The sequence below is a fragment of the Neolamprologus multifasciatus genome, chromosome 7, assembly GCF_963576455.1.
Source record: "Neolamprologus multifasciatus chromosome 7, fNeoMul1.2, whole genome shotgun sequence".
NCBI lineage: Eukaryota > Metazoa > Chordata > Actinopteri > Cichliformes > Cichlidae > Neolamprologus > Neolamprologus multifasciatus.
This window is the reverse complement of record NC_140445.1, coordinates 39,980,575-39,999,366: the sequence shown is the minus strand read 5'-3', so window position 1 is coordinate 39,999,366 and position 18,792 is coordinate 39,980,575. Positions and strand designations below refer to the sequence as shown.

General features: G+C 42.6%; 2 protein-coding genes across 10 annotated transcripts in view; one reads left to right on the top strand and one right to left on the bottom strand.

Moving 5' to 3' along the window:
- Positions 1-15,103, top strand: part of LOC146514880 (fibroblast growth factor receptor 1-A-like) — a 25,993-nt gene extending 10,890 nt beyond the window's left edge. For 5 of the 7 annotated variants that reach the window (XM_085168827.1, XM_085168828.1, XM_085168830.1 and 2 more), the window contains 7 exons: positions 1,127-1,314; positions 3,138-3,282; positions 5,807-5,943; positions 6,038-6,161; positions 6,849-7,039; positions 8,513-8,660; positions 12,467-15,103. In XM_085168827.1, the coding sequence (XP_085024953.1) occupies positions 1,127-1,314; positions 3,138-3,282; positions 5,807-5,943; positions 6,038-6,161; positions 6,849-7,039; positions 8,513-8,660; positions 12,467-12,561 (1,028 nt within the window). In that variant the 3' untranslated portion in view covers positions 12,562-15,103. Of the gene's footprint in view, positions 1-1,126; positions 1,315-3,137; positions 3,283-5,806; positions 5,944-6,037; positions 6,162-6,848; positions 7,040-8,512; positions 8,661-10,810; positions 11,217-12,466 lie in introns of those variants that run through there. The other 2 variants (XM_085168833.1, XM_085168832.1) reach the window with 2 other exon arrangements.
- LOC146514877 (fibroblast growth factor receptor 1-A-like) overlaps positions 14,168-18,792 on the bottom strand; it is a 25,905-nt gene continuing 21,280 nt past the window's right edge. For all 3 annotated transcript variants that reach the window (XM_085168818.1, XM_085168816.1, XM_085168817.1), the window contains exons 15-17: positions 15,644-15,781; positions 15,127-15,232; positions 14,168-14,624 (exon numbers count right to left, since the gene is read on the bottom strand). In XM_085168818.1, coding sequence (XP_085024944.1) covers positions 14,529-14,624; positions 15,127-15,232; positions 15,644-15,781 — 340 coding nt within the window. In that variant the 3' untranslated portion in view covers positions 14,168-14,528. The remainder of the gene's footprint in view (positions 14,625-15,126; positions 15,233-15,643; positions 15,782-18,792) is intronic.

Sequence of the window (18,792 nt, the reverse complement as noted above, 5' to 3'; positions counted from 1 at the left end):
AGGAGGCAAACAGATGTTCTGTGGTTATTTGTTTATTGCTTGACTTGAGGCAGTGCTTGGGGATCAGAAAAGGGCTCCGAAGCTTGACTGAATGTCAAAAATGGGAAATCCTCCAAAGATAAATGTTCAGATACAGCTCTTGTTGATTCTTTGACTGTCCTGTCCCAGAACTGGGACCTGGTCTGGCACACTACTGGAAAGGCCTGATGCTTTTGGCTCAAAAGCTCTGACTTATCCAATAGCAATACATTTTTCAGTGTCAGTAAATTTATTTATCTTCAAACACTTCAAACATTTATCACAATAAAATGTTTGAATTGAACAAGGTGGACACTGGGAATGTCTCAGTAATAATGGAAGGTGTCTAGTGGCAAAGAGTTCTTCACTGTAAACTGATGAGCTTTACCACGTGGTGTCTCCTTACCAGTGATGGCTCCACAGTGGGTACAGCCAGAAATGAAAAAGCTCTATGCTGCGTTTGTCTCCAACACGATAAAAATGCAATGCAAAGCAACAGGAGACCCGGTTCCCGCAATACAATGGTACAAGAACGGGAAACTGTTAAGGAGGGATCACAGAATCGGAGGCTTTCAGGTGTGTTTCTGGCTGTAAAGTGGAAATTTTAGAGGCACGACCAGATTTTAAGCTTTATTTTATTTTCTGTCTTTACCTGTGCTCAATCTTTCAGATCAGAGAACACACAGGGACTCTAATAATGACGTCATTGGTTCCCTCAGATAAAGGGAACTACTTGTTATTTTTCTTCAGTCCTTCCATGAATGGGTAACAGTATTCTTGTCACCCATGACATGAATACTGTTACGCATTCATACCGATTACCCAATACTGTTACCCATTCATACTGATTGTGAATGGTACTCTGACCGATAGAACCAGAACACTCAAAAGTTCATTATTAACATTTTTCTCACAAATTATTTCACTGCTAAATGTAAAAAGCCATTCTCTGGAAAAACACGATGGTACGTGGATGACTACAGTTAGAAAATCAATCCGCAGGTACGTCCTCCAGGTGTTACTGGTGACATGCTGTTCTCCTCTCTGTGGATATCTAACTCATTCGTAAAGATTACCCCTGTCTTCATCTCCAACCCACCTGTTTCAGAGCGTCCTAGCAGGCCCATCCTGCAGAAAGGGCTGCCGGCCGACCAGACGGCAGCTGTTGGCAGCGACGTGGAGTTTGTGTGCCGCGTTTTCAGCAACATACATACTCACATTCAGTGGCTCAAAAACATCATCATCAACAACAGCAGTGTGGGACCGGACGGGCTGCCCTATGTTCGTGTTCTTGAAGTACGTACCAACACCACCAAATTCAGCTTTAGACCAGTTTTAGTAATTTTCTTTTGTTAGCTTTATTTTGCTGTGTGACACTCTTTACATCTATAATGAAGGAGGATAAATCTGATCTCCGTCAGAGCCCTTAGAATATGTTTAGTGAAATAAGCAGATCTTGGCTTAATTGGCTAAGTGATGAGGGTGAATTTGGTAGTACACACCTCCCCAATTAGAAGGAATACACTTTGTATCCCGGTGGTTTTCCCAGTGCTGGGAATGAGAGTTCTCTACTGGCACATAACTTCAGATCCACATTAGGCCACGTTTCCCTCAGAAAGGAAAAGGAGAAGGGGAGGGCATGTTTGTTGACAGCGAAGGAGAAGGAAAGTCATTTCAAATTGAGGGACTGTGACTGGTAAAGGGAGAGAGCTGCCCATGTGATGGCGTGAAGGAAGGTAGATATATTGCGTGTGCATGTCATAATAAAGCTGCTGTGGCAGAATATACATCAGAAGTCCCCAAAATTTGCAATTTGTCTTCATATCTTTGTTTTTCCTACATGTATAAATTATCCTGGTAGTCTTGGCTCGAGACAGGTGAAAACCCCCCCACAACACTTCAGTCCTGCAGTAATACCAACTGTCCACTATTGGCTGGCATGATGGAGTAACGAGTCAGTCATGTGACCAAAAACTATCAATCAGATGTGCAAATATTTGTGCAGTTATTAACAAAAAACAATAAACAAACATAAAACCAAACAAATATGAAAATATATCATTATGAATATGAGCAGCTTAAAAACAGAAGAAAACCCTGAGATACATTTCAAAGAAATACACTTAAATTTGCTAAACATCATGACATAATACAAAGGCGCTTGGCACCCACTGACTAGTTTTAGTCTGCAGCATTCTTAAAACCGCCTGCTCCAGTAAGGAGCTGCATTGGGATCCCTTTCCCAGCACAAGACTCTGATCCAGGAGGTTGGTCTAACAGAGGAGGTTGCTAAGATAGTGTGAGATGAAGGCACATAATCTGCTGCTCCCAAAGGAACAGATCAAGAAAAAAGAAGACTTTCACTCAGGTGTGTCAACCTCTCATAATTTCCAGCCTCTTAAAACTGTGTGAACAGAAATGGGTAAAGTTGGGGTTTTTTAAAAGACATTTACAATAACAACATATGGGAACATCACTTTTTGAATCATTGTTCTAACAGCTTACTGCCATTCAGGAAACAATGTTCTGCTGGGAAAGCTGTTGAATTATGGACGAAAGCTGAGTTAGCTGACTAGACGTCCGATTCATCAGTCCAGTCTCAGCAACAGGAAATCTAACTGAACTGGAAATAAAGCTGAACCAAATCTTTATGCTTCAATTTATGATTTTGTGTTTTTAAATCCTTATATTTTCTCAGATTTGTGACAGGTATAAAGTACCCCCACACACAGTGTGACACGTTAACAGGTGTTTTATTTCCAGCTGTTTCTGACATGCTTGCATGGCTTTAAAGCTTGCATGGCTTCAAACCACACAGCTCAGACAGGTGATGAAGAACAGCTGTGTGGGTAAGCCTCCCCTGACACCACACTCTGAACCCACTTCTCCACCCCCCTGAGATCACTCTGATTTTTCAGAGTGATCTTAGTCTCCTACACTAGACTGTTGAAGTGGTAAAATTAAAGTTTGCATCCATGAACTGAATTCACTGACTTTGTGAGAGATTTAAGTTTGACTTTTGAGTTTCAGTTTGCTGATGGTGAGGAATTTAACTCATCTCTGACCTTCGGGGGACACTGATGAAGGATGACACAGATTTTTGTGTGTTTCTCTCTCAGAGTGGTCGTTTGAACACCACAGACGAAGACATTGAGGTGTTGACTCTGAGGAACATAACCCTGGATGATGCTGGAGAGTACACCTGCCTGGCTGGAAACTCTGTTGGGTTTTCCTACAGATCTGCATGGCTCACTGTCTATGAAGGTACATGAAGATCTGTACAGGATAGAATACAGACATATGATCTCAGATCTCTCCTTCTCTGTTAATATTAATATATTGAGTAAATATTTGTTCTATGATTCAATGAAAGTATTGAATGAGGGACACAAAATGTTTAGAAGTTGTCAGATGACAAGCAAAGAATCTAAACTGGTAGTTAACCAGTTAATGGGACCACTGTTCGGGTTTGCTCTGGCTTACATGGGTTTTTGGAGACAAGGTCAATTAGTTCATAAACAGTAAAAACATTGAGTGTCATGGCTGGGGCAGCAGTCGTGTGGTGTTACGAGAAAAGGACCCAAAATGCAGGTACTGGCTGGGGTGCGAGTGAGTGTTTATTTAACGTGATGGCGAAGTACAAATACAGGAAATAAGGAACAGGGAGCTACTAAAACCTAGACTGGGAAAAACTAATAAACAAACCTGAAAACATAAGGACACGGGACGATACATGGAGATGACACGGCGGAAGCAAGGCAGAGAGACGCGGAGAAACACTGAATAACACAGACGAACCGACAAGGAACACAGGCAGGCACCCACTATGAATACACACAAGGTAATGCGGGAATGACACACCAGAGGGGAACACAGCTGAACCTAATTAGACACGACGAGACACAGACCTTCAAAGTAAAACAGGAAATTCACAAGCTGTTCTACAACACTAACTTAGGGGCACGAACAGAGCACAGACGGGAGAACATTAAAACACTAAACACAAGAACCAAACCCTAAGAACTAATACAAAATAAGAATTACCACAAAATCAGAAGAAACTAGAAAATAATAATAAACTCAAAATGCTGGGTCACCGACCCAGGACCATGCCATAGAGCAGGGGTGTCAAACTCAAATACACAGTGGGCCAAAATTCAAAACTGGAACAAAGTTGCGGGCTAACGTTAATATTTATTGAAATATATTTATTCCTCCAGATATAAGAATGAATCTTTTCTTATGGGCTCAAACACGTTTTGCTGAAAAATTGAATATGGAACAAGCAAAGCTTAATACTAAACAATATATATATTAGCTGTATAATACCAGTAGGCCAGCTCTAATAGTAATTTGGTATGGCTTCGCAGGCCAAATGCAACTAGTCTGCGGGCCAAATTTGGCCCGCGGGCCAGAGTTTGACACCTATGCCATAGAGTCTGATAAGGTGTGTCACCCTATTTCATAGAAATATATGCATTTCCCTGTTAACCTCTCAACATCCACCAAGTCATTCTCAAACTACCTAAGTTTATGGGTAGGGGTGGAGTTTGTCAGACACAAAATCAGTAACAGGCCAGAGTTAACTCAAACCCCACCTTTTAAAAACAGAATGTTGCACAATACAAAATCCACAAAGCAATGTGCAGAACAGGATTCAGAGTTTACAGGGAGGAACTAGGCTAGCTTAACAGAAGCTGAGGCAAAGACTGAGGGCCGAGGACCCCTCTGAGTATACAGCAGGGCAACTGGGAGAAGTGAAAACACCTGGGGAACAAGAACAGCCCTAAACGTTACCAAACCCAGCAAGGACAAGAGCCAGGAACCATGGCACAAATGGGAAAACCCATCAGAATTACCACTGTACCAAATGTAACACCTCAGGTTTTTGAGAGTTGTTAGCTCCAAGTGAACCCGGTGCATTTATTTACAGTGAAAAATGTAAAACACAGTTCAAACCAGTCAGGGCAGCTGGAAGGTCTTATACACCTCCCTGCACTTAATCATTACTTTGTGGAGGCATGTAAGGATGACACGAGAGCTCATCACATTTTATATCAACTTTAATCTCAGCTTCACTCAACCCCAGTGACTTCACAAGGCGGCAAAACATCTCCTAGAATCCAAAACATCACTCCTCCCTCTTCCCCTCTCGCTGGGTATGAGTGGAATCCCCTGGTGGTTTGCCACAACTTATTATTAATCTCTGTCTCTGTCAGATGGCCACCCCTCCCTGAGCCTGTTTCATCCTGTTAAAAGGGAGTTTTTCCTTCCCCTTATCACCAAGTGCTTGCTCACAGGAGGTCAGTTGATGGTTGAGGTTTTTCTGTATTATTGTACGGCCTTTACCTTACAATATAAAGCACCTTGAGGAGGGAGGGGTCTGCAAAATGCCGGAAGGCTCTTGCCTAGGGCACCTAGGACCCTGTTCTCGACCTGGAAGATGGTTTCTTTGGGGTGCAAATTTGTGCTCCTTAAGCATGTTGTGTATCACAGAAGGCAGTTTTTTATGATCCTCAAAAACGCCGCTAATGAGCTAAACCTGTCTTTCAGTTTCAAAATAGATGGTTTTAATTACATGGTGTTTGCTTCATCAGAGAACATGAAATGTTTTGGTTGTGGTGAAAAAGGCATTTAATTCGACCCTGTTCAGAAAAACCTGGGGAATGTTGCACAGGCAGTGAGAAGCTGCACGCTAACCCTCAAGCTGATCCTCTTAGTTTCAGTCTTTGTGTTGGAAAGGTGCATACGCAGTATTAATCATGATGTTTTCCTTATGTTGTCTCAGATTCACTGCCACTGCAGTGGGTGAGGCCGGACAAGAGACACATGTACAGAGTTCCTGTTGGGAAGACGGTGAAGTTTCACTGCCAAGCGACAGGAAAGCCGCTTCCTGCCCTGCGATGGTACAAGAACGGAAAAGAGGTCAGGATGGACCAACGAGTCAAAGGCCTCTAGAAACAACTTCAGTTTGTAAAGCTTTACTTCACCCTTTCTGTATCTTTCTTTAATCTTGCAGATCAGAGACCACACATGGACTCTAATAAAGGAGTCAGTGTCTCCCTCTGATGAAGGGAACTACACCTGTGTGGTGCAGAATGGACACGGGACCCTCCAACACACCTATCAGCTGAATGTAATTGGTAAGATAAGTCGCAGCATGTATACACGGCATACAGCATGCATTATTGCAAAAACCAGATGGTTCCAGTACTTTGGACTGTGTGTGTCGACCATAACTCTGACCTTCGGTGGGTGTGTCCGAACTTTTCACTGGTCCTGTACAACCGCCCACACCAACAAGGAGGTTGCATGACTGATGGAGGCGGTTTGGCCTTAACAAGTAAAAATAAAATTACAGCACTTTGAGAAGTATAAGAGTGGAAATGCTGGAGTGAATAAAGTGCTGATTTGCTGTAGGGGTGTCCCAAGGGTATTCTTTGTTTAAACCGCATTAAAGCTCACTGAACAAAGTCAACAACAATATATCAAATACACCTAACATTAAAATGTGACCATGTGAAAGAAACACAGAACTCCCTCCAAATCTGAGATTGCAAATATAACCACATAAAAACTCAATATCACTAAACTATGGCACAGTGAGCTTTAGTAATAACATTAATGCATTTTCTAAGTACTTACTAAGTGGACAAACATAACGTCAGTAAACTACAAAACGTACAGAGTTTCATAAAGACTTTATCCAGACTGAACATCCTCATGTTGCAGGCAAACAGAATGGCTATCTGTCTCCTCCTGCTCTCTGTGGACATTAGTCGTTTGTATGATCTTGCATCATGCTAACCTTAAACCTTGTTTTGTTACAGAGTGTTCTCCTCAAAAGCCAGACCTGCATGCTGGGCTGCAGGGTAACCGGATCGCTGTTGTTGGTAGTGATGTGGAGTTTGTGTGCGCAGTGATCGGTAACCCACAGCCTTACATACGGTGGTTCAAACACATCGTGATCAATGGCAGCAAAGAAGACATAGACATATTTCCCTTTGTTCGTCCTCCCAAAGTACGTACACCACAATCAGGCAGCACTACAGGCTTATGTTAGTATTATTTTATGTCTCCAAAGTGTTTTGAAGCTAGATTAATGTTATTCTGGTCCATGGTGGGGTAAGGGTTAACGTCATCAAACTGTGATCTTTTCCTAAACCCAAGCTTGTAGTTTTTGTGCATGAGTGTAACAGGGAGAAAAAATGAATGGGAATGAAGGTCACAGACTGCAGCTCCAGCTTTAAAGATGCACATTTTCTGTCATCACATCTGCAACCACTCGAGTGAAGACTGGAGCTGAGCTGTCCTCTGCTTTGTGGCTGGGGAGGGTACCAGGCAGGCCTGACACATTCAAACATATAAAAAAAATACCATTTATAGGCAACGGTCAGGAAGATCAACAGCTGCAACTTCCAGAATTAGAATGGTATTTCGAGGATGGGACACTGAGCCCAAATAGGACAATTTCTATTAAATTGTCCCATTTGGGCTTAAACCTCTCTATTAAAGAGGTGTCTTATTGGAGCTGCAACATCAACCCTCAAACCACCTGGTGGACACCAGAGATGCAGTAGAAGGAGTCCTATCAAATTTTAGCTAGCTTGCGAGCCTCTGGAGGCAGCTGACATGTATGGGAGGGTAGAGTATAGCTTTGGGTGTCACTAAAACAAAAACTCACATGTTGGTGAAGCCATGAAGCAGGACATTTAGTCGCTCTCAAACCATCCAAAGATCAGCTGCTGACCTTGTGGTGTCCTCCACCTTTTCTGTGGAGGAAGGTGAGGGGACAAGGGTGACAAATCACCTATTAGCAGTCAGATGCTATGCTGGTGTACTGGCAAAGACTCCACCTGTTTGCTCAAATTCAGATTCATCGGGAAGGCAGGGATGAGAATCAGCACCTCCAAATTTGACGCAACAGTTTTTATCTAGAAGATGTTGGATTGACCACTCTGGTTAGTTTCCTTCCAAACCAGAGTAAAGTGAAGTAGGGCATTCATAGAGGGCTTGGTGAAATGTCTGCTGTGCTGGGTGAAGGTAAAGCCGTCGATTTACTTGTTAATCTATATTTTTACCATGATCTGTGATGATGAGCTGTGGCCTTGGACCAAAGGCATAAGAGTGCAGACAAATGTGTTGGAAAAGAACTCCCTCTGAAGGATGTCTCGGCTCAGGAGGGTTCCAGAGACGATGGATGGGCAGAAGTTAAGACTTGTATAATGTGTTACAGTTTACTGCGCTCTTACCTGCATATCACCACGATATGCCATTAAACCATGGGATTACTTTTCCTTTCCCACACATGGACCGAGTCTAGTCCCGTACTAAAAGAAAAGTAAACTAACTGGCGTAAACTGGCCTTTAGTGTCACACTCTTAAAGTTCTCTCAGACTCTTGACCCAGTGTTTAGAGCTGTATCGACCAGCTTTGATTGGAACTTTTTGAGTGAAACATGTTTGGGTGATATCCATGTCCGTCTCCCTCACAGGTTGAGGATCTGAATACGATGGATTATGAGGTAGAATCGCTGCTGACTCTGAGAAACATAACTCTGGCTGATGCTGGAGAGTACACCTGCCTGGCAAGCAACTCTGAAGGAGTCTCTCGTCACACTGTATGGCTCATAGTGATCGATGGTATGTGACCTCATCTCTCTCTGTTCACCTGTTCATGTCCACCTGGTCTCTGGTGAGCTGCTTCTGGGTAGGATTATGGTTAGGGTTTCATGTTAACCACATGCTGGTTACCTCCCAAATCAAGTCATTTTGATGCTGTAGTTCGTCTATTATAAAATAAACGGGCAGACAGGAAGCTAACCCTGGAGATGTTAAATGCTTATTATTTGTGTTGTAATTTGGTAATGGCGTAAAACAAAGGCCTAATTTTTAGAAAATACAAGATATTAAATAAGGACTGTTAGTTTATTATGAGTTAATTTTACAGACTACCCAAACTAATTACCAATTAGAAAGAAATAACCAATCATTGGTAGCTACATCACATCAACATTGCTAATGGATGCCTGTATAATAGAGGGTGTGCAACGATTATTTCCCAGAGGGCGATTCTGTTTAACTGATGTTTGGATTGGGGTGGGATCAGTCCTGACTCTAAACACTGATATGTGGGCTGACCTGTTCAGTGTTTAGCAAACACTGCGTTAGGGATAGAGATGGACCGATCCGATATTACGTATCGGTATCGGTCCGATACTGACCCAAATTACTGGATCGGATATCGGCGAGAAATAAAAAAATGTATCACATTGGATATCCATTAAATATCCAAAAAGCACCTCACAAAACTTGCTACGCGGCATAACTCGGCTCATAACCGTAGCACGTAGCAGCAGTGTGCATCACCTGATAGAGCGGCTGTGTGTATTTGTAGCCTTGCTAGCAAACCAGCATTTCATCTATGAGGACGTTTTCCCAGAGAGAAGTAAAGCAAGTGTGTAAGTTCATCTCTGAATGTCTGTAAAGCATTCCCACGTTAAGCTTAACAACCATACCTGGAGCAACTGCCTCTCTCTTTCTCTCTCTCTCTCTCCTGCTGCTTCAATCGTGAAACTGCTTAATGATCAGCTGATCGGCTTTTCTGTCGCGAGTCCGTCTCTCTTCTTAGTTTTTGGCCCACTTCTCACCAGAAAGAGGAAACCAGCGGCTGAACAACAGCAGCACGTTTAAGCTTGATAAGCTGTTGTTAGAATTTATTTAATATTACTTTCTACACCAGGATCTTTTCCTACGTAGCTGACGGCTGGTAATTGTGCAGGGGCGGATCTAGCAAAGTTTAGCCAGGGGGGCCGATAGGGCATGAACAGGGAAAAGGGGGCACAAAGACATACTTTTCTTTCTTATTCTCATTTAAAATGTCTAGTTTTTAATAAATAATTATCTGACTCTTACACCCAAAGTTTTAATCTTGTGTAAAATATATAGAAGTCCATTGCTGTATATAGTAACTGTTAAGTCTAATATACCCTAGTAAGCTATAGTACTTTTTCCTTTGGGAAGATACCATCTGTGCAGTCTGCAATTCTGTTGAAGAAAGATGTTGAATCTATTTAATTATTCTTGAAAAATAATTTATTTTTGTGCATTTTCCCCCTGCATCAAATTAAATTTGATTACATCGATTAAGCATCATGAGGTGGAGGGTGGTTCCCTATTTTTTTTTTTTTTTTGCTGGGAGTTTGCAACCCTATTATTTAGGTTGCTTAAAATTTCTTCTAAGTACTCTTTAAAATACCAGAATAGGGAGGATGGAGCAGGTTTAACTTTATTAGATTGATCAGTGTTGCTGAACTATGACATATTTTGGACGCAGTGTATTTTTTACATACAGGTATAACAGAATAGCTTTAGTGTTGTTATTTATTTAAACTTGAGTATAAACTTATACAAAAAGCAGCAAGATATTAAAAAAACGTTTTGTTGATTAAAAAACACACTATATCGGATTCATATCGGTATCGGCAGATATCCAAATTTATGATATCGGTATCGGTATCGGACATAAAAAAGTGGTATCGTGCCATCTCTAGTTAGGGATAAGGGAAAAGCACTGCTGACGCTTTCCCCTATGGTTTCACGATGGTTGGGAACCTTTTGTTACATTTTAATGGAGGTGGTAATTCCCCCCAAAATGGAATTTCTCTTTACCGAGCTTATCATACCTTACACAGAGAGCGTCATCTCTCAGAGGAGGAAGCCCTCAGCTGTGAGATTTCTGTGAAGCGAGTAGATCTGGTTTTAAATGCTTTTCTCCTCGCTTCACTCTGCAGAAGCATCGCTGCGGCTCCTCCAGGGGTCTTCTCCAGTCCACTGCTCTTCAGCCCACACATGTCAGCACTGGACCTAGTTTATGTCAGTGGTCCTCAAGTTCTGTTAAAAAGTCTGTTGTTTATCTTCAGTTCTGGTGGTGGATGTTCAGAGTTTCAGATAATAATCTTAGCACAGTCATCCATGTGAGCCCAAAATTCAGACAGTTGCAGTCATTGCTGCAGTTTTCAGACTTCACCTGAGCGTTGAAGCCTCCTGCTGTCTCATGTGTAGCTGCTGGTGGATGGATGGAGGTTTGTGCTTCGCTGATCTGGATTCTGCAGCTCTTCTCTGACTACATTTGACCTCTTTCACATTGGCTCCTTTATGTGTAATGACATGTGTTATAAGAATAAATCTTTCATTTGATGCTTTGTTTACTGTGCATCGTGTTTTTTTAAAATCACCCTCACAGATTACTAAAGGAAACTCATAAACACTGAATGATCCTCTCATTGATTACCACTTTACTGACAGCATTTATACCAGTAATCAATAATCAATAATTACCTAATAACCCACATTCGTCCAAAGTCTCATTCTCAGGACTCTTTAAAATGTAAAGAGAACATTAGAGATCTGATATCGATCGCAGCAGATCCTACCGATAGGTAGCTAAAGAACAGCACATTCATCGACTTCTGATCACAGATATTATTGATTATTGGAGGAAACTGCTTCACTGATCACAGCAGTGATTGATTCCCTGCTGCTTCTGTTGGACTTCTTAGAGAAGCATGACTGTATGTGTGCTCGTTCCTGTGGGGAGGCAGGTCCTTTGATTCTGTGGTGTTTTTGTGGTTGTTTACGTGAAGTTTATAATTTAGCTCATATGTTACATTTAACATCTGCAAGGAAACACAAGCTGTGAAGCCAGTAAAATCCCCAAAATGTCATGCTAAATACTTATTTTGTCAAATCTTATAGTGAGAAATACTTCTCTCAATAGGTTATATTGAGGTTACATTGACACCTTCTGGTTTAAATTGGTATTACAGCAGTGTCCAGCCTAATGTATGTTGTTGTGTCTGCAGTTGTTTCTTCATTAATTTCCTTAGGGATTATTACACTATTCTGATTCTGATTAATTAAGAGCTTATTGTAAGGACCTTTAAACAACATGATCACTTCACTACTTCTAATGACTGAGCTTGTTTACATGAACAACCTGGTTTCATGTTATAAATTCAATAAAATGGTAATATGGATTTGGATTATCAATCACTTTTTTTATTTTGTTTTTGATCGAAGTCCCCTTTTTGGGAGTGCTTGGGCCTTTCAGGGCTGAGGTATCAGTTCAGTGTGGGGCTTTACTGTGGTGATCATTCACCAACAAGCGGTCCTTCTACAGCGTGAACAGTGTGGTCATGTCATTCAGGCTGATTTGTTCTGTAAAAACTGAAATTAGTAAGATGGATATCAAAGCTGTACTTTGTGGCCTGCTAAGCCCACAGGGCTGGTGCCGATCACATCTTCATCTGTTGAAGATACAGTTAAACTCTGAATCACAGAGAATGTTTTGCTCTTTATGGTTTATGGTGTCCTTCATCACTGTTTCCCAGTGAAATGTTGGTTTTCCTGATTTTTCTGACACCACATGAAAGCACCTTCGTTCACAGGTAACCCAGAGTCACATCCACACTCCTGCAGGTGTAATGTGAGCAACCCTCAGCCATCTGTCACTGAAGGTAACGATGGGTCTTCAGCTCACTAGTCTGGATGATTAGCCTCCATCAGGCTTTTCCTGGAACCAGAAACACAGCGCTACCGAAGGTTCTGCCTCTGCACAAGTGAAACGAGAGGGTTAGACCCCAAGAGAACAGGTGAGGTGAATGAAGTTTAAGGTCAGAGTTTTACTCTGTTATATTTAACGTTGCAAGGTCAGATCAATGATACAGAACATGAAGAACAAACTGAGGCATGATTAGAGGATCTAATGTTGCCTTTACTAAAGCAAACCCTACACCACCTTCATCTTAGCCCAGTATTTGTAACCTCACCATCATTGACACACTTACACACACCTGAGATAAGCTCTTTAAGCATGACCATGACCATCTCCTCATCTGATCAAAGAAAAGGATCACTTTCATAAGTTCACCACCTCTTTTCATCTTCATACACAAACTGAATCCACAGACTATACAGGTGTATCACACACACATAAATACCTGCTAATCAGTGTGACATCCAATCAAAATCCTCAGATGTTACTCAGCAAACCTGGAGTTCCGCCTTCTTGGACAGTCTGTTAGTACAGTAACCTCACAGCAGCCATATTATCGACCAGATGATGTCATTAAAAATGCTCCAACAGCACAAACATGGTCCAGTGGTCCAGTTCAGGTGAAGTTAGCAGACAGCTAGCAGCTACAGCCGGCTGTGTCACCATCCACCCATCAGTCAAAAAGGCCACGCCCCTAACAATGCAAACTCCCCACGAAGAAGAAATTATTTAAAAATGATCAACAGAGACCAAGCAGTTTGTGTATTGTAAAAGTGTAAATGTGTAAACTTGTTTATTTGTACTGTAAAGGTTTAACATGGGAGTGTATGGAAACCACTCAGTGCTGCCTCTGCTGGACACCAGAGGAAGTGCAAGAAGATTGCAATAACCGTTTATGAATTACAGATAACTTTAGTCCCACAAAAATAACATAGACCTGTTGAAATGAGATTTCCTCTTACTTTTTTACCTGCTGAACAGTTATGCTAAGCTAAGCTGAGCACAAATGTGAATAACTAAATCTAAAATGTTCCCTGTGCTGCAATCATCACATCTTACCAGCAGAGCTCCCTCTGGAGAGGATTTAGGCATTCATGGAAGCCTGAGGGGAAACTGATGGTATTAGCGCAGGAAACAGGAAAGACAGGCTGAAGCAGACAGACACGCACCTGAAACACCATCATGTTTCCTCTCTGTGGGAGCAAAAACGCCATGTTTGTGTGAGCCATGATGAAGACTCTCTCTCATCAATGGGGCCTCCACTTCTGAGGCCGTCCTTCTGCGCCACACCATCTCAAACCCAATATCATTCAAATATATATTTAGACAGAACTTTATAAGAAACCATTTATGAACCCGCTTGCAACCGATCCTCTCGTCTGCACCAGGATGATGTGATCAAAGTTATTACAGCTCAAACTAAAGCTGACCCTAGTTATTATGACGAAAAACAAAGACTAGAAAAAAAAATCAATCATCAGAGACATTTTCTAATGTCCGTGCTTCCTTAGACTCATCGTTTCACTTTCTGAAGAAACAAACAGCTGCTCATGAAGTTATTCTAAAGAATAACTCACATTTAATCCACAAAGCATTAAAAACTCTGGTATTTTAATATGTTAATCAGTTATTTTACAGATCTAAGAAAGAAAATCCATAAACGAGGCATTCAGGAGCATCAGGGAGATTTGAGTTTTACACATTTATACATTTATACAGACTCTCGCTCCCACCTTGGCCCTTTCATGTCCCGTTTCTCAGATGAGACAAACTTTATGTACAATATTCACACTGAGGACGTCTCGTCAGTCCGTGCTGTTTCCTGATCTCAGCTCAGTCCAGCTGTTCTTCACATCAGGCCGCAGCCAAGCAGCTCGTCCCAGGGCCGCCGCCGCTACTGCTGTGCAGGAAATGGGAGGAAGATGATTCAGGAAGGAGACTGGCTCCCGGGAGGATTATGTGGAGATGGAGGAGTAAGCTGAAGAGGCGCTGACTGGGGAGTACTGGACCGGAGTGTACTGGATCAGAGGGACGGCCAGGTCCAGGTACTCCTGCAGAGGCAGAATCACACGTTAGAACAGGAAGTGGAAGCTCTGGAGACTTTAGCTCTGTCACATGACACCAAAACTCGCTTCTAACTTTTCTTTGCTCAACGTCACATCAATGCTCTCTTGCCAAGAGACCCATGCCGCTTCAAATAAATGAATACAATCATGACCCCACGTTTTTGAAAGGTCAAAGCAAAGCTGCAGTTCCTCTGACGTCCAGCAGAGGCTTCAGCACTGAGGCAGTCACACAGCTCTGCGTTAGCCAACTGCAACTAAGATGAGAGAAAACCAACACAGACTGTGGTATAAATTTCACAGCAGCTCACAGATAACTTTAAATTTACAGAAATAATAAAATAACTGTCTCAGTCTTCCTGATGGTTAGCGAGTGCTCCACCCATCAGTTAAATGTTTAAAGAGGAACGAGAGGGACCAACTGAAGAGAAACAGCTGAAGTGGAGGATATTTGCAGGTTTTACTCCTTAACAAAGAAACGACAAGTCACCTGGTTGGCCATGATGGAGACAGTTCGATCCAAATCCTCGACCAGCTGCTGGAAGGTCGGCCTGCGGGACGGGACGGCATGCCAGCAGTCCCGCATCATCAGATACCTGAGACCATGCAACACACGCTTTACTGCGCAGGTCGGATCAACACATCAATGAACACAATACCAAATAAAACAAAATATCCTCTTTTGATCACAGATGTTTGCAGCTGTGTCTCTGACTTTGCGTTTCCTTATTTACATGCAGTCACGTGCGACTACACAAGTGACCTTCAGATTTGGCAGAAGGTTTGTTAGCTGCAGCTGTCTGGAGATACTTGTTTGACTAATTTCAAGTGAATTTAGAGCATAAAAGTCGTAAATGTTGGATTTTTGAAGTCGGCTCATCCTCCAGGTCTCATGTTTTCAGATATTGGCATTTAATGAAGCTGTCTCTTCTGCTGAGTTTTCCAGGAATGACCGGCTCCTCTGCTTAAGTGTCAGACTGAAGCGTTTGATGTGATGATGTACTCACAGCTCCTGAGGGCACGCCGATGGTTTCTCCATGCGGTGTCCCTCCTTCAGCAGCTTGAAGAGCTCCTCGACAGGGACGCCGGGGTACGGAGACCCCCCGAGGGTGAAGATCTCCCACAGCAGGACCCCGAATGACCAGCTGTGAACACAGAGGTAAACGAGCAGCTCTGTAATTTGCTTCCAACTGTCACGTGAAAATAACTCGTAAAAATCCTCATTTATTAATAATTGAAATATTAAATAGCTAACTATTTCTCTATATCACTATTTCTATCTCTCTGCTTCAGCTGAAGACAACATCTGAACCATCAAACATGTAAACATTAACCCATGATCTTTAGCGCCAGCGTCTAATTTCACACTCCATAGATCGGAGCTGTCAAACAGCTACTTGCTGCTTTAACGTCACCTTCTGCTGGGGTGGAGTAGGAACAGGGTGGAGGTCCGCTCCAGGCTGGGATGAGTTTCACGAGTCGGAGGAGAGCGGAGCGGGTTATTGACAGACATTTGTGTCGAGCTTTGAGGGTGAAGTTGCATATTTACAGCTCGTTCTACGTTCCTGCCCTCACCCGTGAGCACGAGCGTGGGAATGAGCTTCCAGAGGGGCTTCAGGGACGGGAGTTCAGGAGGAGCTCCTCCACATAAAAAGGAGGCAGGTTCAGCATCTGAACAGGATGCCTCCTCATGATGAGTTTCAGGTCTAATCGGAGGAGACCCCAGTGCAGACTCAGGACACGCCGGGCTGTAGGGGCGGGCGGACTGATCAAGTATCGACAGTATCGGTGGCAACACAGGTATTGGCATCAGATCAGTGCTTAAGTTTGTTCAGTGTTGTACCCATTCATCAGACAACAGGCGTGTCTGCAGCCACCGCTTGGTCTGATAAGACCAAGATAAACTTATTTGGTTCAGATGGAGTCAGGGATGTGTGGCGGCAACAGTGTTGGGAAGGTTACTTTTAAAATGTATTTAATTACAGATTACAGAATACATGCCCCAAAATGTATTCTGTAAGGTATTCTGTTACGTTACTCAATGAGAGTAACGTATTCTGAATACTTTGGATTACTTAATATATTATCATGCTGTTTACAACTACATGAATGTACTATTGCTGTGTGATTTATTACTGTTACTGAAGGTCCGCGGCTCCGAACCGTAGTAAAGGGACCTCTGACTAATACGGTGGGTTCTGTGTCGGGCTCGTAGCCGAAAACTAGCTTTACTTTGTTGTCTGGGTCAACTTTGCTAGCGAGAGACAGAGAGAGGCGTTGAAAGGCTGCTCCAACGGAACTTATTGTTTCGGAGGAAAACACGAACACGGTGTACAGTCGAGTCTTAATAGCTTACTTACAACTGGGCTCGTCAGGCGCTCTTCTTGGCTGCAGGGGTTATTATTATATTTACATGCTTCCAGCTCCCGTTTTTGTTCGATGACAGCTCGTACTTTTCCTTTTTCTCCCTCCCTCGCTCACGGACACATAACGTGTATGGCAGTCCATTCTCCCTGCAGCACGGACTACACTGCCTATGATGCTACATTCTTTAGAGCTATACCTGTAGCATTCTGCCTATTAGCTTAGCACAACAACAACAAAAAAAGGCCTCTCTCACCCAGGAAACGCAGAGAGAGAGCGTCACCCTGTAACCATGGCAACTGTAACGCTGCCGCCTGGAACAACAGAACGTAGCTGTCAAACAAAACCCAAACCGGCCTGACCGCCACAATATGAAACAGGGGAGTACCGCCGTGTAATCCATTTATTTCAACAAAGTAACTGTATTCTAAATACCAACTTTTTAAACGGTAACTGTAACGGAATACAGTTACTCATATTTTGTATTTTAAATACGTAACGGCGGTACATGTATTCTGTTACTCCCCAACACTGGGCAGCAACCAGGTGAGGAGTACAAAGACAAGGGTGTCTTACCTACAGTCAAGCATGTTGGTGGGATTGTCATTGTTTGGGGCTGCATGAGTGCTGCTGGCCCTGAGGAGCTACAGTTAATTGAGGGAACCATGAATGCCAACATGTAACTTACTAAAGCAGAGCATGACCTCATCCCTTCAGAAACTGGGCCACAGGACAGGATTCCAACATGACAACAACCACAAACACACCTCCAAAAAGACCAGTGCCTGGCTAAATAAACTGAGGGTAAAGGTACTTGACTGGCCAAGCATGTCTCCAGACTTAAACCCTATTGAGCATCTGTGGGGCATCCTCAAATGGAAGGTGGAGGAGCACAAGGTCTCTAACATCCACCACCTCCATGATGGAGGAGTGAAAGCGGATTCTAGCGGCACCCTGTGAAGCTCTAGTGAACTCCATAACCAACAGAGTTAAGGCAGTGTTGGAAAATAATGATAGGTACACAAAATATTGACACTTTGGCCCCAGTTTGGACATTTTCACCTAGGGCTGTACTCACTTTTGTTACTAGCGGTTTAGACATTAATGGCTGTGTGTTGAGTTATTTTGAGATTACAGCAAATTTACACCGTTATACAAGCTGCACAATAACTACTTTACATTGTGTCATATCTTTAATGTTGAAAAGATACAATAAAATATTTCAACAAATTTAAGGGGTGTACTCACTTTTGTGAGATACTGTAGCTGTTACTGTAGCAGCATATTTTCAGCTCACTGAAGTGTGTTAAATCATTTTATAAATAATTATATACATACACCCCAAACATGAGCTATGAAACACGTCTGTGCTGACTGTCTGCTTTGTTTCCAGCCTGCAGCACAATTAAACTACAGATGCTGAGATAGACACCTCTACATTCAGCTCAGTTTCAAAATAAAAGCCAGAAGGTCTGTTTTACTGTGCTAACTTCTTATTTTGAAAGTAAAAGTCACAGTGATTTAATGATCTTTTTTCAAACTGATGATGGTTTGTCATAAATCAGTACGCACCGCACTTCCCAACATCAGCTGCCTCTATAAGTTAAATATATCGGCATCAGTAATATTAGCCCTGTATTTACTTTGTATCACATAGCACTACTGGGGAGGAGGAGGAAGACAGAGCGGGGTCTAGGCATCTCTGCTGAGACTGCTTCTCCCTACCAGTGTAAATTATTTTAAAAACACACATTAAACATGATGTGATGCGCTCAAAAAACAGGAAGCCGTA